Below are 23,696 nucleotides of genomic sequence, written 5' to 3' on the forward strand. Positions count from 1 at the left end.
GCACGGCCCAAACACCCTGTCCAGTCACTGACATGGAACTAACTCCAAGGTCTAAATCCATGCACCCTTCTCCTTGGAACACCTGAAAAAAACCAAAACCAAAATTCAACGGAAACGCCAATCCTGGGAAATCGATCTTGAAGATATCTGTTGACTGGCATGGGGGCTTTGAGCGGGTCTATTCTTGCTCATCCTGGAGCAAGATCTTCAATTTCTCCAATTTATCCTCGCAGCCCACTTCCATCTTCATGAGAACGTCGATAGCATCCTTATTGGTGATTAATAGCTGGGAGACAAGCCAAATACTGTACCCATTCTTGTAGAACCCCATGGAAATCCATTCGTCATTTGTGACTTGACTGCGGAGCGCGAGCCAATGATCACGCCAGCGAAGCAGTGCTGTTCTGATATTGGAGAGGAATGAATCTTCGGGGATCGGACTATTGCTATCGGGAGAGCTATGCAATGATGAGATGACCGGGAGTTGACGTTTTGTGGTACCAATGAGCATGATTTGAGTATTGATAAAAGCAAACAGGACTGTATGGAAGGTCAGTATATATTAATCACCATGTCTTGAAAGTGAACCATACCGTGTATAAGCATGAACATGTCGAAAATAGTCAGATCTAGCGGGACATACTCGGGTGATTGCCCGAAGGATTCCTCTGAGGGAGGGAGGAAAAGATTCTGGAAGGCTTGGTATAAACTGATATGGCGGGATAAGCGGAAGTTTGGCTCTGAAAACGGATGCTTCGCTTGGAAGATCGATTGATCGCATGGAAAATCCAACTCCATTTCATAGATGCCGTATCGGTATGGGTAGTTTTGGTAGAAGTAAAATGCGCAGTCCAGTAAGGATATTATAGACATTGTGCTGTTTGAAAGTTAGGAAACATTCGACGTTTCTGATCTTAAATACTGACCGAATTCGAGACTCCACTTGAATCCATAGTGTTTCGCTGGTTTGTTCATGTGACATGTGTCGGCACTTAACAAGACCAAGACGTCGGGATATCTTTGACTATCAGTTAATTTATATGTATCTTTTTGATGAATGAGTAAACTTACCTTGACAACTTCACTGAAGCGGTTCTCCATCACACGCGATCGACTTGCAACATTTCCAGACCAGAATTGAACGAGAATTATGATGAATCCAGCCTGGAAGTTTTGAAACTTCATCCAATCATTCGCATCATCCTCAATATTTCGGGTGCCCAAAAACGTGCTCGCAATCTCGTTATCTGGAGAGTATATATCCGTGGAGAAGATAAAGAGTTCAACGAAGTCGACAACTCGCTTGGCCATATAAACTTCCCTGAGGTCATGGCTATACATAGCCCCCATGAAAACAACCGCAGCCAGAAGCGGTAAAGATACGAGCTCGGGGTCAAACGAGGGAATATGAATCATCGGACAACTTGGTTGCCAATTCTTGAAGTATAAGGAGATGAACTTCCTAATGCGTGAAGTAGTAAGCACCAAATTGAGATTCGTCGATATTTCTTCTTGAGCTTTAGAGTCTAAGGGCAAGGTCCATGCTCGAGCTAAAATGGCTTGGATCAAAGCCAAGGCGAATGGGCGTTCGGGTTCAGGGTCGAACACCTCTTGTTCAGGCGATATGCCGAGGCAGGAATCTTGTGTAGGTGGAATACCACTCGCATAAGGAATCTGGCCGGTGAATGTTTCTTCAAGGGGCTTCTGTTCGCCGAAAGGCGTATTGAAAAAGTCGATGAACGTGTTTGTGTTTTGGGAGAAAAATTGCATCGTATTCGGATCCGGGTCCACCATCGCGGTACTATACTCCGGCCGGCTATCCTCTACCGGGTAGGGAAGTGCTCCAGCTGTCGCGTCCTCCATTTCCCGTTGTTGATGATTGTGATGGTACATTAGACTTCGTGTGCGGTCGCCTCTTGGAGGGAGGCTCCAGTGTTCTGTGAACGTGTCTGTTCCACCGTTTAAAAGAAACTTGATTGATCCACGGTCGGATTGTTCAGGGTATTTTTCGCCCCTCGCCGAAGGCGAGCCTAGATAAAATGAGCCCCTTGAGCCAAAACTCGATGTATATCCGACATATCATACCTTCGTCAAGGCCAGGGAGCTGTCCATGGGAGAGTCGTTCGTTGTTGCAGGGAAGGTTTCGTTTTACGCAAGATCCACAGGGGCTCTGGCCGTCGCAGCGAAGCTTCATAGAGGTGCACTATATTTTGTAAATTGTAAATAAAAGTCCCCCAAGCTAATCGTGTATCACAGCGAGTGGCCTAGATAGCTTACCGATTGACATGCATGGCGACGGCGACCCCTCTGACCGGTTTCGGGGATCTGGCGGTCTCCCCGCTGGGCACAATCCCCATAGTGGTCTCGAAGATTGTCACTACGCAGCAGAAACTAGTCAGTCCAAATCGAAATCTGCATGATTCCGTGTGTCGAATCGATATAACAGGCGCACGTACCATCGAGCAAACGACTCGTTGCAAAAGACGCAGGAGTATGGTTTTTGACCGGAATCTGTTCACACATCATCAGCACGCTGCGGGCGTCCGCATGAATCCAACACATACGTCTCAGATGATGTCTTTTCAAATGATCAATGCGCGTGAAGCCCCGCTGACAGATCGTACAGCGAAAATGCTTCTCGGCGGGCTTCATGGTGGCCCATCGGGGAGGAGATCCGGGGGTGATAAGGGAAAGGATCGAGTCTGGGGAGGAAAGGGAAGGATGCAGGGGAGCACTTGAGGCGGTATTGGTATTGCGGGCGTTAGGGGGTTCAATACCTTTGGGTCACAGAGAAATGCGGGGCGACTACGCGGGTGGTGGGACTGCGCGCTGTATGGTATTGTAACAATGCATGATATCACGACTTGCAGGATTTAAAAGTGGCCGAAACTAGTTCCCGGTTTAAATCTAGGATTATTGAGGTTTATTACGATCGTGAAGAAGTCGGTTTTAAACTGGCCTGGACCCTGTTATTATCAATGGTGGAGCATATCGAGTTTCAAGGTTCATCTTCGTATACTGGGGGTAACCTCAGCTGTATCTGTTGCCTAGCATTCCGTATGTCTTCATACTACTACCCCCCTTTTTCTCTCTCTCCTAATTACGCATTCTGTACCACTAACGAAGTGGGGAAGTCAGCTTGAGCATCCTCGAGGTAATCCACGTTGACCGTATTATTTTCTCTTTTTCCGTCCAGCCATCCCCAAGCCAACCGAGTGGATTGTCATGAAGATACTCATAGTCGAAATCCTCCCAGCGAGGATTCGAAAGCACCTTCATAGCATGAAGGGATGAACCTAGTAAGATTAGCTTACAATCGCAAAATAGCCAAGACCCACAGTAGTACTCACCTGGCCAAAGAGCTGTGATTTGCCCCTCTTCCTTCCCACCTGTGTACCAACTGCGGCATTTACGGCTATGAACGGTCCCCTGAAAACACTCCTGACAATACGCTGAAAATCGTTGGACGGAATCTTGGCGTGCATTCATAGTGCGAATACTGTCAAATTGGATTTTCATAATACATTGTGTAAAGTATTCGGCTGTCTTTTCGAAGACTAGAGTGAGATTTCCTGCACCTAGCCCAGAGTTTGGTCCGAAGCAAATGAAATAGTTGGGAAACCGTCGGTAGCCACGGAGAGATATGTTTCAGGGCCTTCTTTCCACCGGTCGGAAAGAGGCAACCCATACCGGCCTTGAATTGGAAATCGGGGAGTGTAAGAAGTGTCAAAGCCCGTGGCACAGACTATCATGTCGACTGGTCTGTGCTGTCCATCGGCCGTGAGTATGCCCGTCTCGTCGACTTGGATAATTTCGGTTTTGATCAAGTCAACCTTCGGATCTGTAAGAGCCTCCAGATACCCTGGTCCTGGAGTTAGACGACGGCACATGGGTGGATAATCCGGAATAGGTTCGCTTAGTAGTTCCGGCTTTTTCGTCAAGCGACGCTTCATAAGCTCGGTGATGTGTGAAATGAGGCTCATTTGCGTAGGTGTGCCGATAATAGTGCCTGAGTGCGTGGATTGTACCTCGAATTCGATATCTGTTTCTTACGTTAGACTCGGAACACATACATGTAGTATAGTATACCGTATTGAGTCCCGAAGTCTGGGTAATAGATTTAGATTGTAGGGTCATCTTGGGCGAATCCTCTTACCTTTTCGGAAGGGTTGGTACTCATCATGATCATGTTTGAAGTTTTCAATTTCTTTTGCTGTGAACACATCTGATGGACTGTCAGTAATCGTATCGTGGACATTCTATGAAGTAAACCACTCACAGTTTCCAGCATCTATTCTCAGTTTCTCGAGTTGGCCACTTGCTTGTCTCTGGGGCGATCCAAGTAGCCGTACGCATGTAATGGTCAATATGTGCTACTTTGGGCAATGTGCTAGGAACGATTTGAATTCCACTTGTCCCATTTCCAATTACAGCAATGTGCTGACCCTACATACAAGTTTAGTCCAATCGAAATTTTAGAAGATCAAAATTGACATACCTCATAGTCATGATCATTATCCCATCCGGCACTATGCATCAACTTGCCCTTGAAATTTTCAAGACCATTAATATTGGGCCACTTCCAACTGTTCAAAGAGCCAACTGCCTGAATAATGAGGTCGCATTGATCTTGGTATGTGGAGCCACTTTCAAGATCATGGACCTGGAGAATGTTAGTTTGCTTCCTTGTTTGCGCCAGAAAGATTCTTCTCACATTCAGTAGCCACTTTGAGTTGTTGTCCCATTCTGCTTTCAATATCTCCTGGCTCAACTTGATATGCTTCATGCAGTCATACTTCTCGGCTACTCGTTTCCAGTACTGGTGAATTTTTGTGGCGGGGGCGTAGAAAGAGGACCATTCTTTATTGGGCTCGAAGCTGGCTTGGTCTGTGTGAGAGGGGATATCTTAAATACAAAGGGAAGTTATTAATTGGACATCCAATCCAACTAAAGAGTGAGGGAAGGAAATGAGTGCTATGAACACGTACCACACGCGCAACCAGGGTATCTATTCTGGAACCAAGTGCCCCCGATATCAGCGTTCTTCTCATATATGCATAATTCGAGGTTCGGAATCTTTTGAATGAATCGAGTGCAAGCTAATATCCAGAGATACCAGCTCCGACTATGACCACCCAAATAGGCCGGTAGCTATCGATCGAGCGGTTTTCTAACCTTGCAGGGCTCTCTGGATGTTCAAACATGGAAACGGGCTTGGGGCCATTCCAGGCGCGAGAAGAGCGTGCCATGTTTGCTCGATAGTGGTTGAAAAGAGGAAAAATGAATATCGAATTGAACCAGAGCTCAGGATTGAAGTCTGATTCAAGTGAGAGTTAATCTAGCAGTGACTCTTCACTACGCAAGGGTATTGTGCGCTGGCTAAACCCGGAACAGACGAACTCGATTCTCCCCGTTATTTAATTGGTTTATACGTGATGATTCCTTCGGTGACGCGGTCGCGGTCCACCAGCTCGAGCTTTAGGAATATTGTATTAGACGCCCGCATGTCAATTGGCCTTTCGACTGGATAATATCACTTGAACTTAAATTTTGATTGGGCCTCGCTACGAGGTGTCGAATTTTTAAGATTATCATCGAACCCGGGTTTTAAAAAAGGGGAAGAATTTGTTTGCTCGCAGCTGATTACCAAGTCTGTTTAATGTGCAGCAATTATCTCCCAGTGGTATAGCGCCTTCGGTGGGATTCCAGCCTGGCATAACGAGCCCGGGTGATGATGAATTTACTTCCTTGAGTTGTCTTAAGCTTCCAGTGCATTACGTGAGAATTCAGTTTCTTAGCTCTTAATATCCACCTTGATTTTGAAGTAGCTGCTACCCTATACTAGACTCTTGAATGTAGATTTCAAAATATCTTTAAAATATGCCCCTGCATAGCTGAGGTCGCACAAACAGCAAATTCACTTATTCACTTGCAGAGTTGGAGTGTTAGGAAGAATTTAATAGGAGCATTAAATTATCGATTACATTAAACATTAGGTACTTGTGGTTATTAAACAAGACAGGCCAGGCTCAGCATTTGTTGTTGATCTTGCACCAGGCCACAACCACGGCCACAATGATGGCAACAATCAAAACTAAGCCTTTGTTAGCTAATGAATCAAAAGGCCTATGTATTCCATAGCCATTGAATGATACTATACTTACCACAGACTAGCAGGATCCACCACTTATACTTCCTCGCATTCCGTGCACTGATAATCGCGCGATCCAAAAGCTTCGTCGATTTCTGGTAATTTTCCACAGTATTTTCCACATTCTTCACCGTATTCTCAAGAGGAACCTGATGCATCTCAACGAGCTCACCGACTTCTTCAAACAACTCATTGAGACTCTGCAGATCCTCCACGATCTTGCGAATAGCAGTGGATCGTTGAAGAACAGCATCTCGAGCCTCATTAGCTTTGGCACTTCGCATACCCTGAACCTGTAAATCTGTCAATTATATCCACCGATGTTGGTAAAGAAATTTAAAATACCTGAAAAGCCTGCTCGTCTCCGTAGAGGATATTCTGCACACCATTTTCGATATCCTCCTCCGAGGCTTCAGGATGAACAAGGCCATAGCGACGTCGCACCTGCGTCTCAAGCTGTGTCGCGAAGGCTCTTTGTACCCTACGATACTCTTCGATATGCCGTCTTATATTCTCACTCATGTATGTGAGTTGCTCATGTATCCGTGGGTTAGACATATCCGACACACTTTTTGCATCTGCAGCCAGAGAGCGTGCTCGACGGAAACATTCAGTGATCTCAGACTCTAAAGAGTCCACCTGGACACGGGATGTGTGGTCATCTCTCGACGTTGTTGAGTCAAACAGAGCCTGCTGGATAGGCTGGAGTTGTTCTTGCTTTCTTTTCACCTGGGATAGCTCCTGATCGATTTTTCGACGTTTGCTGAGAACTGTAGCCATACTGCTCCTGTCTTGGAGAGCTGAAAGTCAGAGTCATTAGTATAGTTCAACCCCGATCGATAGTATTTCCTTACCATAGCCTTCATGTCCAGACTCCAGATCTTGACTCATTGTGTAATGGGTGATTAAATATTAACCTAGTATTTTGTATTTGGTTTTGCGCTCGATTTCAAGAGATTTGTTGGATTCCTCAAGAGCATAAAGCACTCCTTGGAGATTAAATAGTATTGCCTGACAAATTGTTCTGCCTGGAAAAACCGTATACACGCTCGCCAACGGAGCCAAGGTTTGGGAAACAGGCACACTCTTTGACACTAAGCGGGGGCAAAAATCTAAGATCGGCAAGTAAACTCAGAAGATGAGGGGTTGATTGGTGCAGGGATTAAGACCCCAACAAGCCTGTTGCCTAAGTGTGAGGCCTCCCGGTATGTGGTCTTAAAATAACCTCCAGGGCCGGTCCTCAGTGGTCGCAGAGCCTCAACGTTGGGGAAATACTAGATTTCAATCTAATTCAGGCTAGGCATCTGGAATTAATTAATTTACTCATCTTTAATACACCATTAGATAAATCGCTGTCTTTCCTGTGATATTGCAATATTCAACCCCGAAAAAACGGACACATGGACCCCAATGTTTACCATTAATAGGGATTCCTCATTAGACACTATCTAATCTGAAGGTCTAGAGAGGAAGCTATGGGAACAATCATAGAGATATGATAATATTATTATTTAGGCTACGCGGAGAGAGATGATAGAGGATGTGTAGGTTACCTAGGCGGTGAGCCCCACTATCCGTCTAGAGAATGAAAGGGATATACAGATCACTATTTGTCAATCAATAGTTGCTTCAAATTGTAACAAAGATATTGATAACAACACTTGTGGCACTGGACGCTATTCCATGACGTAGTAGTGGGGCTTCGAGCACTCGCATAACAAAGCGTCCACTGAAGCCTGAGCGTCCCAACAAGGTTATAATCCCCGCATATAAGTCCGTCGCATATGAACGAAAAGGAAATATACTTTATTCTATATCCGAATCACGATCGTGGGGACAAAAAAGAGCAAATCAGCATTAATTCCCCTCCGCAAAGCCCCTTGTGAGGTTTAGAAAGGTATTTGGCAGGTAATGACTGTTGATTACTAGAATCTCACCAATCCGCACAGTCAAAATTCCAATGATCGACCAACATTCCTTACTGGCTAATAATGAGCTTTCGATCCACCCGACCCATACAACTTACCCGATCGCTCATTCACCGCGCATCCTATCCACTTCCAAGGTTATTTATTCTCTCCGCCATTCGACAATGTTTTTGTGTGGTACAACGTCGGATATAGCGTCGCCTTGTATTTCGGCTGGATCAATGGATCTTCACCCCTATAAATCATAGATATAAAGCTTCTTCCCGGCCATTAATACAAGCTATATTTATTTTGATAGCCTGCGCGAATATTTACTGGGTGCGAGGTGTCTGGAATTCAAGTTCGCGATGCCTGTCTTCACCGAATATGCGTCGGCCTCACGCGAGCTCCGTGTATTGCCTTCTTTCGCACCTCCACTACCACGTCTGACATCTACTGCGCCGGTCGATACCAAGACAGAGCGGTATGAGGTTGTCGTTGTCGGAGCTGGGCCAGCAGGCCTGATGCTTGATCTTCTGCTAGCACGATATGGACTAAGCGACGACTCACTCCTGTGCATTGACTCGAAGCCCACTGCACTTAAATCGGGTCAAGCAGATGGTCTACAGCCTCGCACACTTGAGACGTTGAAATCACTTGGTCTGGCAGACGAAATCCTGACGGAAGGTTGTCAGATGTGGCAGGTAAGTGATTTTCACGCGGTGGGTTTCGAACAAATGACAATTTCGTGCTAACAGTACCACAGGTCGCATTTTGGAATCCTTCAGATGACAAGAACAAGGTCATTGAGCGCACATCGCTCATTCCGGATGTCGCTGTTCCGGCACGGTATCCACACGAAGTCACCATTCATCAAGGTCGGATTGAACGAATCCTGGAAACAGACCTGCTACGATACTCAAAGCGAGGTGTCCAGCGAGACACGAAACTCATTGATGTAAAGATCGACGAAAGCGACGCGGAGTATCCCGTGCTCGCGGAAATCGAAACTGACGGCCAGCGACGATCAGTCCGCTCCAAGTACCTCGTTGGAGCAGATGGTGCGCACTCAATGGTCCGACGCTGCATGGGACTGAAACTAGAAGGCGAATCACTCGATCATATCTGGGGTGTCGTGGACTTGATTGTTGACACGGACTTTCCCGACATCAGAAAGCGATGCGCGATACATTCGCCTGCTGGCTCGGTGATGGTCATTCCGCGAGAACGGATCGCGACAGGCGACTACTTGACTCGATTGTATGTTCAGGTACCAGGTGATGTTGATCCGGATAGTGACCAGCAGCCGGAGAATGGGTCAAATGGGACAAATATACCACCCGTGGGAGATGCTCGGGCGCGACGAAGTGAGGTGACCGAGAAGGCAATTTTTGAGAATGCGGCAGCAGCGTTTAAGCCTTATTACATTCGACCTAAGACAGATGATGCGGTGGATTGGTGGGCTGCGTATCAAATTGGACAGCGAGTTGCCGATGAGTTTTCGGTGAAGGATTCCAAGGGTGTAAACCGGGTATTTATTGCTGGAGATGGTAAGTCTATTCAAGTACTATAAGCTATGCTAATGAGTCCACCGATTAACGTTTTATTTGTATAGCATGTCATACACACAGCCCGAAGGTATACAATCCAATAACGTATCCTGTATTCTTCAAATCTAATAATCAATGTTTCTCTCTAGGCTGGACAGGGAATGAATGTCTCAATGATGGACTCCTATAACCTAGCCTGGAAACTGGCATACGCCATCCACGGCCTAACCCCCGCATCTGCTGCTCAGCAAGTAGATCCCATCTTGGAAACATACAACACCGAACGTCACACTATCGCCCAACAACTGATCGATTTCGATCGCGCATTTTCATCAATGTTCTCCGGGAAGATCGGTGCATCTCAAGATGGCACGAGTGAATTGACCCACGATGAATTCCTCAAGGTATTCAGCCGCGGCAACGGATTCACCAGCGGCTGTGGAATCGAATATACCGAGAATATGACTGTGGTCCGTGACCTTGATAATGGGTCGAATCCAATCAACGGGACAAACTACCTATCAGGCATCTTACGCCCAGGAAGAAGATTGCTGAATGTGCGCCTTGTTCGACACGCCGATGGTTACCGGCGCGATTTACAAGATGGTAAAGCCAGCCTTATCCACTTCTCAATCGCTATTTTCACGGTTCTAATTTCTTTTAGACTTCATTTCGACTGGCCGCTTCCGTATTCTTTGTTTGACTTCCTCAGATCTGCTAAATCACCAGGGTACTTCTGCGCAGGCACTCGCTGCCCTTGGATCTATCATTCCTCAGTTCCCTGAGTCCGTTCTCGAGCAGGTGGTTATTCACCCGCGACTGCCTCGGGAATTCATGTGGAATGACATTCCAGGAGAGGTGAAGAAGTATTCTGAGATGTCATTTTATAGTGGATATGAGCTGGATGATGTATATGGTATTTATGGTGTTGATCCAAATCGTGGTGCAGTTGCTATTGTTCGACCTGATGGGTACATTGGTATAACTTCGGACCTGGGCGATGTCAAGCGCGTGGAGAAATATCTGAGGACTCTGATTCGAACAGTTTAGCGCGAACAATCCATGTCAATCAATTTTAGAAATAGACTTATGCGGAAATTGCTTGGTTTAATTCATTTTCACCTTGGATTAGGCAAGAGATATCAATGGAAATACATTAAATTTGACGGGAAGGTATGAGAAGAGGATTGTGACAATGCTGAGAACTTGAGAAAAGTCATTGGTGAATATCAATCTCTAATTATTTAGACGCCTGTTTGCCCTTAGCAGCCTCATCCGCCTCCAGCTTTATCTTCGCCACCTCTTCTGGAAATGGCTTCCGAGCCCACACACGTTTCCTAAATTCAGTAGCCGGTTAATATAAATCAATCATTAAATAGCATATATAGTAGTATGAGGATCTTTGACTCACGCTCTCATATAAAGATGGTGACGGGGATTCTGCAGTTGCTTCCGCAGCTGAGAAAGATAAACAAGCACCTCCTCCCTTTTCCACGGCTCAGGATCGCCGAATTTCGTTAGCAGATACATAGCCCAACCCTCACAACCAGTCATCCAATGCTGGTAATTGACCATACCAGCTTCCTTGAGCTGCTTATCCTTTGGCCAAGGTCCAACCGGCCACTTATATTTCTTCTCGTGAACATCCACGAATCCCGCTTTGCGAATTTTGTCCGTCATGATGTGCATGGCATTCAGTTCTCGGCCAGTCTTCTTCGCACATTCCATAATGTATGGGCCCCAGGTGTTTAGGATGTTGTCTTTTGATACACTGCCGTCGTCGCATTCAAGGGGGGGTTGGGCCTCGAGCTGTTCGATCCAGCCGCCTGGTTCCAAGTGGCTGGTGATTCTCTGGTTAGCAAGTGGTAAATATATGATTCATACAATGGACTATGGGATCTTACTCGTAGCATTGTTTATAGATTTTATCCCACTCCTCGTCGGTCCAGGAAGCTGTCATGACACGCATGTGAATAAGGTCGAAGGGGTCTTTCCAGGTCCATGGTTGTATAGCGTCGTCAACTTCCAACACACAGTTTGGCGGCATCCATGTGATGGGAGGTGGGAAGAGATCAACGCCGCGGACAGTCGCTGCAATGGATTAGTATTTCATGCCGGATAGATAGTAGTGTTGCTGAAAGGGGTAGTTACCATCCGGAAACATGTCGGCCACGTCACTATTCATGTTAGGGAATTTTTTGGTATCGGGGAAGGGGTTTCAACTACGTACATGGCCCAATTGCCTTTTCCAGTTCCCAGATCTAGGACATGCTTCGGATCTTCTAGGGGCGCCCGGAAGAGCGGGTTGTCCCTATCTGCTTCCATGATCATGGCGAGAAGATGTCTTCACCTGGTCAGTTAGGAGCTGCAGACTATACCGGTTCGAGGGAATGATAACGTACGCAGCTTCATAAGTTTCGAATTGTTGTTCATCGGCAGGAACTCTTTGGAAATAATGAGGAAGGTATTCGTTATCAAGGTAATATTAACATCACTTACGGGTATTCTTGACTCCGCAAATTTTGGTATCTTTTATCATCCTGCATTAAGTTCAATTCACATCATTGCGGGTAAACGAGACCTACCGACGGCCATTTTCCATAAGACCTCTATAGATGGAGGAACCTATTGAAGTCGTCTCGCTGTAATTGCGATGCTCAGCACGGGACCAAAAATGGCATACTAAAAGGAGGGAAAGAAAGAAGCATAAACAAAGAACAAAGAGAAAGCATAACATACGATTGCCAATCCTCGGGGTATGCATCATCCTCCGCCCGGTGCACATTCGGATCCTATGAAAACAGTCAATGCCGCTCCGCTAAATCCATATAACAACGATATACAAACCACAAGGATCTCCTGATCTGCCATTTTGCGAGCGTTGAATTGAAAAAAAGGAGGGGTGTCTATCGCTAAAAGACAATCTGTTTTTAAGCGGGGCGGCACGCCCCGTTGTTCCACCTATGTTAATTCACAGTGCGAGCTTTGGCTTTTCCTGGGCCAACGGGAACTCGGAGGACCGTAATGGATAACAGATGCTCCTGATTCAAGCAGGATTTTCTCTGATTGGGTTCAGAATTTGGAGGGCGCTCCGCAGTGGAGACTGGAAAAAAGGCCGCCAAACCGAAAGAGGGGAAGACCACTTAAGATCAAGTGGGATAGATTTCCGTGGCGCCACCACGAGCAAGTGCTGAGGTCTTTCCCGTTTAAAAACCTGGAAGTGGCATTAGTGGGGAGCAACGTTTTTGAGTCTAATGCGCACGATATTGACGCGTTGTGTATTAGTGGGGTTATGCTATCATGCTGGACGAATTATGAAAGACAGAGAGAGCGGAGGACGGAGTCGGATGTTTGTGAGTATGCCCAGTTACTGGTTTCGGGCAATCATATGCCAGATTTTATTTGTGGAACAAAATGGATTACTGGTGATGGGGCTTACTACTTGATTTTAATATCACCCTACTGTATGTACGCGGCCGCAGCCTTGGCCTTTTTAACCACTGCACTCTCGTGCATGTTTGACAGCTGCAAACAGAATATTTTAGATTCTTCACTTCTACGTATACCCACCTAATGCTGTTACAAGTAGTTCATGCATGTGGATTGCAGAAAGATACTGCGCCCCTGCAGCTTCCCATGTGTTGGGCCGAGTCCACTTGTTACACTTGCTATGTAATAGGGGAACTGGTCAATGCTCAGCTAGCCGGGCATCACACCATCAACGCCAGCGAAACTTGGAAAATGAGAACAAAGAAAAAACCAACATCTCCAGCCACTGGACCTCGAGCCAAGCAAAGATCCTAAGAAATGGCCCCCGGGCTCAAGATCAGCACAAGGGTAGTCTTAAGTGGATGTGGCGACGTTAGTTAATTCCCCTTACACGATTTGCTTTGTGTGCACCAAACAATCATCTAGCCATATCTGGAATAGCGTAGGAGCACTTTTATGCATTATTCCGAGATCTTCTGTTTCACTGTTGTCAAGCTTTACAGCAGAGCGTGGCTTCTCAACTAAATCATGAGACGTCGAGGGAAGAGTGCCCGCTTGGTCGCTCTCAATTAGCTGTTGCCTCTCATGTTTCAACTTGCCCATTCACCACTGGACATGATTGAAAGTGTCGACTTTCTGACGATATGCATCGATGAGCTGGTATATTGAGTGATATAGTGCCAAGTTAATTGCTTCGGTGAGAAATTCGGCCGCGTGTCACGTGAAATCGCGAGTGATGCCAAAACAGTAAGTGATGGGTCACTGACAGGCCAATCAGATGCTTCACAGTCTCGTGTCTATCGAAATAGCATCACCGTTCAGTACGCAAGGCTGAAGATAGAAGCTCATTTTGCCAGGTTGCCAAGAACAGTTGTTTAAAAGACTGATGAGAAGCTCCATTCAAAGATGAGGATTTCACTTCGTTCTTTCAGAGAGCGGACCGGTGCTCGCGTTGTATCAGCTCTCTTGCAGCGATTCGTACCTGTTGGATCTGATATACAAACTGCAAATCTGAAGCGACACATTCAGACAAGATGTCGAACAATGGAATATTTGGTTACCGCGAGGGTATTGCCGTTGCCCAGATTGTTGCGTTCTCACCGCCACTATTATGTGCTGTATATTTCAAGATACAGCATCAGATTGGGTGGTTCTGCATCGGTGTATTCACTCTTCTCAGATTGATTAGTGCAGCTTGCAAGCTAGCCCTCATAGACCATGACTCTCATGGGCTTTGGGCAGCAATCTTTGTTTGCGAGTCACTTGGTATGATCCTTATCATATTTCTCCTTTTGGAGATGCTCGAAAGAATGTATGTACCTTCAAGAATCTATACCTGAAGGCGTCAACACATATAACAAACTAACCTTGGAAATATCAACAAAAACAAAGTGATCATAGTTGTGGTGAAAAAATATTCTGGATCCCATCCATTATCACCTGGATCGATATCGCAATATCAATCGTCGGGTGGGTTGCCGTGATGCATGTCGAGCATCCCTTAGCACCTACACCATATAGCCAAGCGAGCATGACTTTATTGGCGGTGATTTATCTCTATATGGTTGGTGTGTTTGTCTTCTCCTGGCGCCGACGAGGAGAGTACTTGACAGAAGAGCTATGGGTACTGAAAGGTGTAGGAATCTGTGTTCCTTTGCTCGCAATTCGTTTGGCATATTCTTTGATTTTTATCATTACGAGCAATATGGATTTCAAAGCTATCAAGGGAAACCCAACTGCCTATTTGATTTGATCATGACGATGTTGCCCGAGGTACTTATTATCGCAGTATGTACCTATGCTATCGGATTTAAGATTTCTCCGATATGCAAAGATGGCAAGCAGAGAGCTCAGTTACTGAGAGATGAAGAGAGTCGATGACTGTGGCCTGTGTATTGATAATTTTTTATTTTTCCCTTTTATTTTCTGTTCTTTTCTTTAGCGGGCCCCAAGGTTGCATATGAGGCGTTCTGGGTTTCATAATTCCCTCATGGCTCATTTCTTACACTCGATCTTGAGGAAACTTCAAATTTTGAACTTCAAGTTGAAGTCTATATCCATTTCCACATTTATTCCTGATTTATAAACGCGTTCATGTTCCAAGTTGGGCATGAACCTTGGAAGCAGTTGTACATTATGGGCGGATGATCTTGCAATCTCATTGATGGTCCATAGACAATTGAGCTATTTTCAAGGATCGTTACTGCCTAGCTAATCAAAATAAAAGTTCCACTTATATGTACTCCATCCATGCACCATTACAGCGCGGCATCCTCCGCCTCCAACCGGACCCCGGAGGTGGGTCACCACTAACCACCGGTTGGCACCCGGAACGGCCCAGGGAAGTGGACTCGCCCATACACTGGACTGCAAAGAGAACGACAGCCGTTTCGTACTTAGGACTTGTGGGACAAATTGTCAGGTTTAGTCTCCTAATATCCCTGTCTAGCGCGACGCACAATGCCCCAGACAGTCTAGCCTCGGCCAGAAGATTTTGCAGGAAGTATTCTACTTAATATTCACAGACCAAATAGAAGACTTGCAAGACGCAAGAGAAAAAAAACAACGCATCACCCCGCCGGATCCCTCAGAGAAAACAGGGAAAGTTTTCCTCTAGGATTCATTATTGGCCCCCTTAGACATTAGAAGGAACGAGTGGTGGGTCGAGCGGGCACCCATAAAGCCACCGCCCGCTCTGACCCGGACTGAAATGTGCTTAGCAAATATCCTGGCAACACAAACTTGGCTGAAAATCACTACCCCAGTTACCCAACATCGTGGTTCTTTCTCCATTTCTGATATCCCCGCGTAGATCATAACCTCTTTATACCCGGGGAAATTGTTCGAGAATTTTCAAACCGACTAGAAGAACCTTGCGCGGACAAAAACAACAAGCCATGGATCCGGACGAGAAGCCGATCGTCGCAGTGTGTATCATCTTCTTTGATAAACTTTGCGTGGCTGGTTCTGATACCTTCTGCGCTTAACAGGACCCTGATCTATATCCGCCAAACGCTTCTTATAGTGTGGATGACTGGGAGTCGTAAGTTGAACCCATGCGCGAGCCTGTTCGCGGTGCCTGTTAATTTTCTTTGTCTTTGATAGGGAGACAACATCTATTGCGTCAGCGTTGTTTAGGGGCACCATAGAAAATGGCCGAAAGTGAATAGATCCACCATGACTTATCTACGACCAAAACTAACGTACAAAATCAGATATCAGACTTTGAAGGATGGAACTTCCTTGTAGGTTTTGGCTGAGGAGATGGAAAAAAGTATTTATTATTGACATCCTTTTGCAGTGTTCCTTCAGATGATCAGCAGTTTGAGACATATGAAGCTGGGTACGTCGCAAACTTCTCTATTTGCCCCGACCGGCATAATTTTGGTTAACAACGTCCGCGAAACATAGTCATGTTACTGCTTTGTTGATGGAATCGCACCGTGAAAATCCTCTTTTCAGGGCCCCGATCGGCCCCAATGCTCAGGTATGTTCGGACGTCCCATCTCTGAAAACTTCTAACATGGAATTCACTCCTTGCAGCACATTTTAGATATCGGAACAGGTAAAGGGTCATGGGCAATGTAAGTAGATTTTCTCCATCCATTTTTCTTGACCTTGAAGCTCACAGCCTGCCAGTGATGTCGCCGACATGTATCCTCATGGTAAGATGACCATACTTTGTCTAAACAATACATTCTAGAAGCTTGTTCTGACTGCCATAGCAACCGTTCGTGGTGTGGATCTCTACCCTCCGCCAGTAACCTGGGTGCCTCCCAACTGCATTCTGGAAGTGGACGATGTCCTGCAAGAATGGACATGGCATCAGCCCTTTGACTTGATCCACATGCGACTCTTGGATGGCGCTTTTACACACGAAGAAACCGACAAGTTATACAAACAAATCTACCAGTATGTGTCCTCTGAGGGGCTTGCGCAAGAAGAAATAGCTAATACTGTACAGTAACCTACGTCCAGGTGCCTGGGTTGAACAACTTGGATTAACACCGCACCTTAAATGCGACGATAAAAGTGTCCCCGATGACGCAGTTATTCTCACATGGGGCAACCAGACAAGTGCTGCTGCAGCTAAAATGGGACGTCCTCTTGATTTATACGATCGCATGGCTGGCCTGATGAAGGAGGCCGGCTTTGTAGATATCAAAGTGTACAATGACAAATGGCCGATCGGGCCATGGGCAAAGGATAAACAGCTCAAAGAGGCAGGAACTGTCAACGCCGCGCATCATGCTTCGGGATTCGAAGGATACGGCATGTTCCTTCTGACTAAATACGGAGACCCAGTTCCGTGGACAAAGGATGAAGTGCATGTATACGTGGCTGGACTGAGGAAGGATCTGACGAATCCTAAATTTCATCTTTACCATGGAGCGTGAGTATCTCGAGTAACCTTCTGTATGAAATATCCACAGTTGCTGACAATTTCTTAGGAGGCGCGTGTGGGCTCGTAAGCCTTATCCCGCGGAAGAAGCTGCTAGGAAGGCCCAGGCTGAACAAGACGAGGTAAAGATTAAGTTGGAACCAACTACCTAGTTAGTTGCGTGAGATTTCTGGATTGAATGACGTGTATAGTGGAAGTGGGCGGTTTCATTTTATTATCTGATACCTTCGAATGTTCACATGACAGTTAGTGGTTGTACATATTCACAAGTCAAAGCACATCAATGAGATACGATAAGTTATTATACCTTCCTAGTGCTACTAAGTGGGAATCAATTTTAGAGTTGCGATTTCGTTTTATTGTTCACTTGACGTCGGGAGGCCTCTCACTTGACCACGTCCTCAATAGGGAGGCGTAACGCGAGCCAATCAAATCTTGTCCGCTAGCCTTACCTGAGAAAACCTTGGGGGTGGACGCGGGGGGCATGGAGCTGTTCAGCATAAATCACCGGTATCTTTACATACTTCAAACAGCCATGGTTTACCTCAAGTCCGAATCGTATCGCCGCCCAATAGTGGAGAGGGGCAAGTCAACCTGGTCCATCCAGGAAGTATGACTAACCCCCCTAACCAGTGCGACCTCAAGTTGAGAATATGCCTTATAAAGACATCATACCTTGACCCTTGAGCTAAAGCCCAAATTCCTCTTTGCGTTTCAGTTGGGTTTGTTCTCTTCCCAAGTTGCTTAATTGTTCAAAGACGAACGCCACTCAAAATGGCCATCAATGTTCGGTCCAATCAAGGCCCCACGGTCCCTGCACAGTGGCTTCGACAGACCCCCAAAGATATACCCTTTGACGAAATGCGACAAAGACTCAGATCAGATGGTTACGTATACGTGAAGAATTTACTTCCCCGAGAAGAAGTTCAAAGTGTTCGAAAAGAGTACAATGCCACTACATCTGCGTAACAGACCAAAAAGAAAGTTAATCATCTAATTAAGGTACTTTACACTTTACGAACCGACCGGGATAATCAAACCAGGCAGTTTCCTCGAAGATGGTATATTCAATGACCAAAACGATCCGCTCGCCCACGGAGGTATCGGCGCAGGAGAACTCCCACCAACAGACCTCCAAGTCCAAACAATGATAAACGCACACACCCAACCAAAATACCTTCAACTACTCGAAAACCCAGAATTCAGAACCTTCGTCCAAGGTCTAATGGGCTGGCAAAAAGAAATTCTCCTAACACGCACAATGATCCGACACAATGCACCCGGCGCCCTAAGCACAGCCGTACACTACGACAAACTCTTTCTCCGAAAAGGAGAAGCTGAATTTCTAACCGCATGGGTGCCTATTGGTAATCGTCTACCAACTTTGTCACTGAAGAAAAAGCTGACAGGATATAGGTGACACGAAGACAACTGGCGGTGGCCTGATGTATCTTTCGGACTCCGTTTTGCTCGGCCGTGAGATCGAGTCAGATTTCAGCAAACGGGCTAAAGATTTGTCACACGAGGAGCGGCTTAGTGCTTTTAATGTTCATATGGAGAAATATGGGCAATTGTCGCAGGATGCGAGTGAGTTCGGAGATATGCATAAGGTCGACGGAAGCCGAAATTGGCTTGTTGCGGATTATGAGGCGGGGGATGTGGTTTTTCATGATCCGTATATTGTACATGCTAGTACGAGAAATGAAGGGGGTGATGGGAGGGTTCGAGTTAGTACGGATTTGAGATTTTACGAGGAGGGGAGTGATATGGATGATAGGTGGATGAAGTTGTGGACGCCGGGTGATGGGCTTTGAATATTGTAAGTTTCTTGATGGATATTGAGGTAAAGTAGATAATGGGTTTGTTTATTTTAATGTTTCAAACTCAGAAGCTGAAGTGAGTCAATCGATCTTTCCAGGTAGTGTCAATGTTCGTAACATAGGCTATCTAATGAAGTCTAGGAAATAAAGTCAAACTGTCTTGAGTGCAGCATAAGCCAAGTATGCTTACGCTGACGAATACTGTTTCACCTCGTATTATATTGAACCTACTAGCGACAACGCCAAGATAAGGCCGTGCAAGGTTTCTAGAATCTGGGAATATTCCTACTAGTCCTATCGGGTTTAATGGGTCAATATTTAAACATTCCAAGGTTTGAAGCCACGAGGCATGAACGTGCCAAACCTTGGAAGAATTTCCAGACTGTTTCAAGAATCTGGCAGCCATGTATACGGGGCGTACTTATGAAGGAGAATCGAGTTCTACATGCAGATATTTACATGTAGATGGGTTAAATAGCTTGTTTCAGAGTTAGAATAAGTGATGGCGGACTCTCGAAGATTGGCCATGACGGATATTCAATCTAAAGAATGACCGAGTTAGTAATGTTGATATTTTTGGTCTATAAGCAATTGTGCAGAAGATGACAAAGGTACCTATCAAAGGAACAGATTTTGTTCACCAAAGGAAAGTTTCTAATGCTAGCAAGGGTCCCCTGTTGCTTGCAGAAAACCGAGCCACTGCCAAAGAGAAGGACATGGAAGACAAAGAAAAGAATGATCACCCGTGTAATTCGAGCATTAGATCTTTTTTTACGTTTCGAGATTAATCATCTTTGATTTCTCTCAAAGTCATTTCTTCTCTTCCTCTCTAATTTGATCATCATTAGTACTCATAAGATCCATACCCACGAAGGTGAGGCCAAAATGTGGCTGCCAAGTCATTTACCAACATCATGTTTCAAGCTGTGCGTAATATTCACCATGGTCACAGGGTTTAGGGTCAAGAACGGAGTACAACAGCCTGAGAGTGATTCTATCACTACCGTTGTCGAAACCACAGTTACTGGGAATGTAGTTGACTCCAAATATACTGATTCATCATCATCGAGTATCCTAACGACACTATCAACTTATACAACCACCATGGCGATTTCAACAACTACTACGTCGTCCACTTCGTCGACCTCTTCAAGTACTAGCACATCGACCGGCGTCGCCACTCACACTATTCAAGTTGGACCGAAGACAAGCCCACACGCCTATGTGCCGCACAACATCACCGCGAACCCGGGAGATACGGTGATTTTTGAGTTTTATCCTACAAACCACTCTATTGCGAAAGCGGATTATGAGGCACCATGTGTCCCAGCGAGCAAAGATATCTTTTGGTCCGAACCATTTGCCACGTTTGATGAGGAAGATGGAGAGCTTGTTGGCTCGGTATGTTTGATACATCATCCACGCTCCCGTGGGAAGTGAACATATTCAGCTAATTTTCTTTCATCCAGCCTCCAACATGGTCCCTTCTGATTAACGATACCGAGGTATGATCCTCCCCGAGCCCTGCTGACGAAGTCGAGTATACTGATGTATTTGTGAGCAGCCAACGTTTTTCTACTGCACAGCAATTGATTCATGCACAGGTAATGGAATGGTGGGCGTCATAAATCCGGTATGCTCAAAGGTGATAATAGTCTAATGAAACGAGACGAGCTGATAGGGTCTCCAGAACTCGAGCATGACTTGGGAAACCCAATACAAAAAAGCCCTCATTTATCCCTATATGCTGCTTCCCGGGCAGTCCATGCCAGCTGAGGGATCAACCTCGAGCTCCGGGTCCAGCTCATCATCTAGCACTTCAAGCAGCAGCCACGGCCTCGGCACTGGAGCCATCGCAGGAATCGCAGTAGCATGCGCCGCATTCGTCATTATATTGATCGCATTAGTCTGGACTCTCGGTCGCAATCGTTTATACTCGAAGTGGATGTCTTCACAGGACGGTCGGACCGAACGTGCAGCTCGCTGGACCGTTTTCAATTCCCACCCGGAACCAGAACCCGAACCACAATCTCAGCCACAACACCAACCACCGGTCGCCCAGAAGAGTGAACTAGATAGCAATACGGGTTATAGGGAGCCACCATACGATTCGACCTATTATTCCGGTTCTGATCCCAGTCGTGACACGGCGTCAGAAGGAACAGGAACCAACACGTCTTCCATGTATGGGGCCTTCTCTCTACAGCGAGGATCTGGACAGTGGAACTGGGATACTCAACCTCGCAGTCAGCGCGGACCAAGTGAATTAGACGCTACGAGCGTTCTGCCTCTCAAATATCCGTACGAGAGACAATACCGGTGATCTAGCCATTATATTTATGGTTCCCGGTGAAAATTTGAAACAAATCTGGTTGAGATCGAGTGGGTCAATGTGGTTGCTGTGACTTTTTTTTCTCTTTTCTTTTGTTACACGCTGTTAAACCCTGATTTTTTTTTGTAATATCATATCATGTCAGCATAATTAAATTTCAAAGCGATAAATTTTCATCTAACCTATTTATTCAAACTTTCTTAAATGCACAACTTGATATTCCCAAGAGATCTATTTGTTGAGACCCTCGAAATGAATACGACCCTGACGTGCCGATCTATACCTATTTCGCCCCATTCCCCGCAGGGTTCAGCAAAACATAAAAGTGCCGATGTGTGGGGTCCACAAGTGTCCAATGCAAGATTCTTCCTTCTAACCAAATCAATATGTCCGGGCAAAGGCAGGAGACAAGGTCTAGATGGGGGTGTATGATCTGGTAAATAATAGCAAAGCGCCAGGTGTCGATATAAGCTAACACACTCTACAGTCGGAAGCGGAGAAAGAAATGCGACGAGACAAGGCCAGCCTGCAAACTTTGTACGGAGAGAGGAGTCCAATGCGTCTTTCCCGACTGGACAATAGTCAAATATTCCAGAACTCGAAGTCGAAATAGTCAGACAAAAGAATCTCAACCTTCACCAGCAGGACAGCCTGCTATACTTCCGGCTGAGCCGAAAAGCACCGAGACTAAATTCATCCACCACTTTAACACGATAGTCTCGGGTCTTATCACATTTACTTTCCCGCAACTTGACACCAATCCTTTTGTGTTGCATGTTTTGCCTCGGACGTCGAAATCTCCGCAGGTTCAGCGCGCGGTAGAAGCTGTTGCTGCGGCGCATCTTTATCACCTTGGTGCGGAATCGCGAGAACGCGCAACACAGTTGCACTCACATGCCCTCGGCTTATTAGCCGCGGAGCTTTCCTCCCCCCAGCTAGATGAGTCGTCACGCATAAACGTTTTGGCTGGTAGTTTACTTTTGATATATTATGAGGTATGAACATTTATGTCGCAGTGACGAATCGTTGATAAAGCAGTACTAATCATGCGAACACAGATTGTCCTGGGAAACTCAGCAGAAAATGCCTGGTGTCATCTCCAAGGGGCGAGAGTATTACTAGAATACAATCAGCAATCGCCGGAGCCTTCTTGTTTTCCCTTTTTCCGCAAAGTATTCCAATATTTCAATGTTATGCTCGCTCTTTCACTAGAGCGACGCCCCTTATTAATCGCCGGCCACGAGGGGCCCGAGTTCACCGATAAAATGGACACCGTGTTCGGATGCACGGGACGACTATGGCCACTGATGCACCGCCTTGCTGATATACTTGGACGCGCTCATCTGGGAGAAGATGTGCGACGCGAGTCACAGCAATTGATGGACAGTTTACAAGCTTGGTCTATCGAGTCCAGTCCTGATCCCGATGCATACCTCGAAGCAATGGTGCAGATTGCGCATGCATACAAATATTGTGGAATTTTGATGCTACGTGTAGCAATTCCACGGGATGATAATGAGATTAGGTATGGGTATGTGCGATCGCAAGACCAGGAGATCTATCGACTTGCTTTTGATAGCGTGTTGCGTGTTTGTGTTCTATCTACACCCATGGCTACCCTTACATGGCCGCTGTATGTGGTTGGCCGACTGGCTACATCTGCGAGTGATCGTACTCTTATACTTCATATCTTCTCCCAGTTTAAAGAGAAGCATCATATGATGGTTGTGGATGGAGCTAAGAATGCAGTACAAAGTCACTGGAATGAGGGACTATCTCAATGGTCTCATTCATGTAATCCAGCACCTGTGCTGCTAGGATGAATTGAATGTTCGGTTCATGGCTCGAGGCTATATCCACTTCCTCGTGCTACCTCTTCGCCTTTGACGGACCCAAATTCTGAAGACCCGGTGCCGGCTTACATGCCCCCGGCTGACCATTGCTACTATATGCTGGTCGCAATTGATTTTTTTGAGTCAACTGCAATGAAAGATCGTGCAACAATATGAAGATGCAACAATATGAAGACGGTGTGTCCTCCCCAC

The 23,696-nt window shown here is 46.0% G+C and overlaps 9 protein-coding genes across 9 annotated transcripts; 6 read left to right on the top strand and 3 right to left on the bottom strand.

Moving 5' to 3' along the window:
- Positions 1-178: 178 nt before the first annotated feature.
- Positions 179-5,249, bottom strand: N7478_010960 (uncharacterized protein; the record flags this gene model as incomplete). Its single annotated transcript, XM_056927174.1, has 18 exons — positions 179-540; positions 594-877; positions 927-1,018; positions 1,072-2,030; positions 2,086-2,203; positions 2,278-2,377; positions 2,457-2,511; positions 2,565-2,777; positions 3,123-3,296; positions 3,351-3,400; positions 3,691-4,042; positions 4,090-4,107; positions 4,157-4,233; positions 4,280-4,446; positions 4,499-4,663; positions 4,715-4,905; positions 4,989-5,125; positions 5,176-5,249. 18 exons carry the CDS (start codon positions 5,247-5,249, stop codon positions 179-181), a joined length of 3,588 nt encoding a protein of 1,195 aa, XP_056774222.1.
- A 780-nt stretch (positions 5,250-6,029) lies between these two features.
- Positions 6,030-7,042, bottom strand: N7478_010961 (SNARE domain protein; the record flags this gene model as incomplete). The annotated part of the gene is made up of 4 exons (XM_056927175.1): positions 6,030-6,094; positions 6,165-6,444; positions 6,497-6,951; positions 7,006-7,042. 4 exons carry the CDS (start codon positions 7,040-7,042, stop codon positions 6,030-6,032), a joined length of 837 nt encoding a protein of 278 aa, XP_056774223.1.
- Positions 7,043-8,426: 1,384 nt separating this feature from the next.
- On the top strand, positions 8,427-10,658 carry N7478_010962 (putative phenol monooxygenase; the record flags this gene model as incomplete). Its single annotated transcript, XM_056927176.1, has 5 exons — positions 8,427-8,762; positions 8,825-9,608; positions 9,674-9,696; positions 9,758-10,214; positions 10,273-10,658. 5 exons carry the CDS (start codon positions 8,427-8,429, stop codon positions 10,656-10,658), a joined length of 1,986 nt encoding a protein of 661 aa, XP_056774224.1.
- A 190-nt stretch (positions 10,659-10,848) lies between these two features.
- On the bottom strand, positions 10,849-12,479 carry N7478_010963 (class I SAM-dependent methyltransferase; the record flags this gene model as incomplete). The annotated part of the gene is made up of 10 exons (XM_056927177.1): positions 10,849-10,945; positions 11,020-11,448; positions 11,513-11,699; positions 11,760-11,785; positions 11,839-11,952; positions 12,011-12,052; positions 12,108-12,137; positions 12,194-12,250; positions 12,348-12,400; positions 12,456-12,479. 10 exons carry the CDS (start codon positions 12,477-12,479, stop codon positions 10,849-10,851), a joined length of 1,059 nt encoding a protein of 352 aa, XP_056774225.1.
- A 1,652-nt stretch (positions 12,480-14,131) lies between these two features.
- N7478_010964 (uncharacterized protein) lies at positions 14,132-14,850 on the top strand (the record flags this gene model as incomplete). The annotated part of the gene is made up of 2 exons (XM_056927178.1): positions 14,132-14,409; positions 14,499-14,850. The coding sequence occupies 2 exons, from the start codon at positions 14,132-14,134 to the stop codon at positions 14,848-14,850; spliced, it is 630 nt and encodes a 209-aa protein (XP_056774226.1).
- Positions 14,851-15,994: 1,144 nt separating this feature from the next.
- N7478_010965 (uncharacterized protein) lies at positions 15,995-17,651 on the top strand (the record flags this gene model as incomplete). The annotated part of the gene is made up of 10 exons (XM_056927179.1): positions 15,995-16,024; positions 16,088-16,140; positions 16,313-16,342; positions 16,399-16,440; positions 16,509-16,584; positions 16,641-16,681; positions 16,737-16,762; positions 16,823-17,009; positions 17,062-17,490; positions 17,549-17,651. 10 exons carry the CDS (start codon positions 15,995-15,997, stop codon positions 17,649-17,651), a joined length of 1,017 nt encoding a protein of 338 aa, XP_056774227.1.
- A 622-nt stretch (positions 17,652-18,273) lies between these two features.
- On the top strand, positions 18,274-19,313 carry N7478_010966 (phytanoyl-CoA dioxygenase family protein; the record flags this gene model as incomplete). The annotated part of the gene is made up of 3 exons (XM_056927180.1): positions 18,274-18,464; positions 18,502-18,866; positions 18,916-19,313. 3 exons carry the CDS (start codon positions 18,274-18,276, stop codon positions 19,311-19,313), a joined length of 954 nt encoding a protein of 317 aa, XP_056774228.1.
- A 948-nt stretch (positions 19,314-20,261) lies between these two features.
- On the top strand, positions 20,262-21,642 carry N7478_010967 (uncharacterized protein; the record flags this gene model as incomplete). Its single annotated transcript, XM_056927181.1, has 3 exons — positions 20,262-20,720; positions 20,789-20,824; positions 21,001-21,642. The coding sequence occupies 3 exons, from the start codon at positions 20,262-20,264 to the stop codon at positions 21,640-21,642; spliced, it is 1,137 nt and encodes a 378-aa protein (XP_056774229.1).
- A 395-nt stretch (positions 21,643-22,037) lies between these two features.
- On the top strand, positions 22,038-23,474 carry N7478_010968 (Zn(II)2Cys6 transcription factor; the record flags this gene model as incomplete). Its single annotated transcript, XM_056927182.1, has 3 exons — positions 22,038-22,075; positions 22,139-22,646; positions 22,710-23,474. The coding sequence occupies 3 exons, from the start codon at positions 22,038-22,040 to the stop codon at positions 23,472-23,474; spliced, it is 1,311 nt and encodes a 436-aa protein (XP_056774230.1).
- Positions 23,475-23,696: the final 222 nt, after the last annotated feature.

This window comes from Penicillium angulare, assembly GCF_028827245.1.
Source record: "Penicillium angulare strain IBT 27051 chromosome Unknown utg000008l_segment0_segment0, whole genome shotgun sequence".
Taxonomy (NCBI): Eukaryota; Fungi; Ascomycota; class Eurotiomycetes; order Eurotiales; family Aspergillaceae; genus Penicillium; species Penicillium angulare.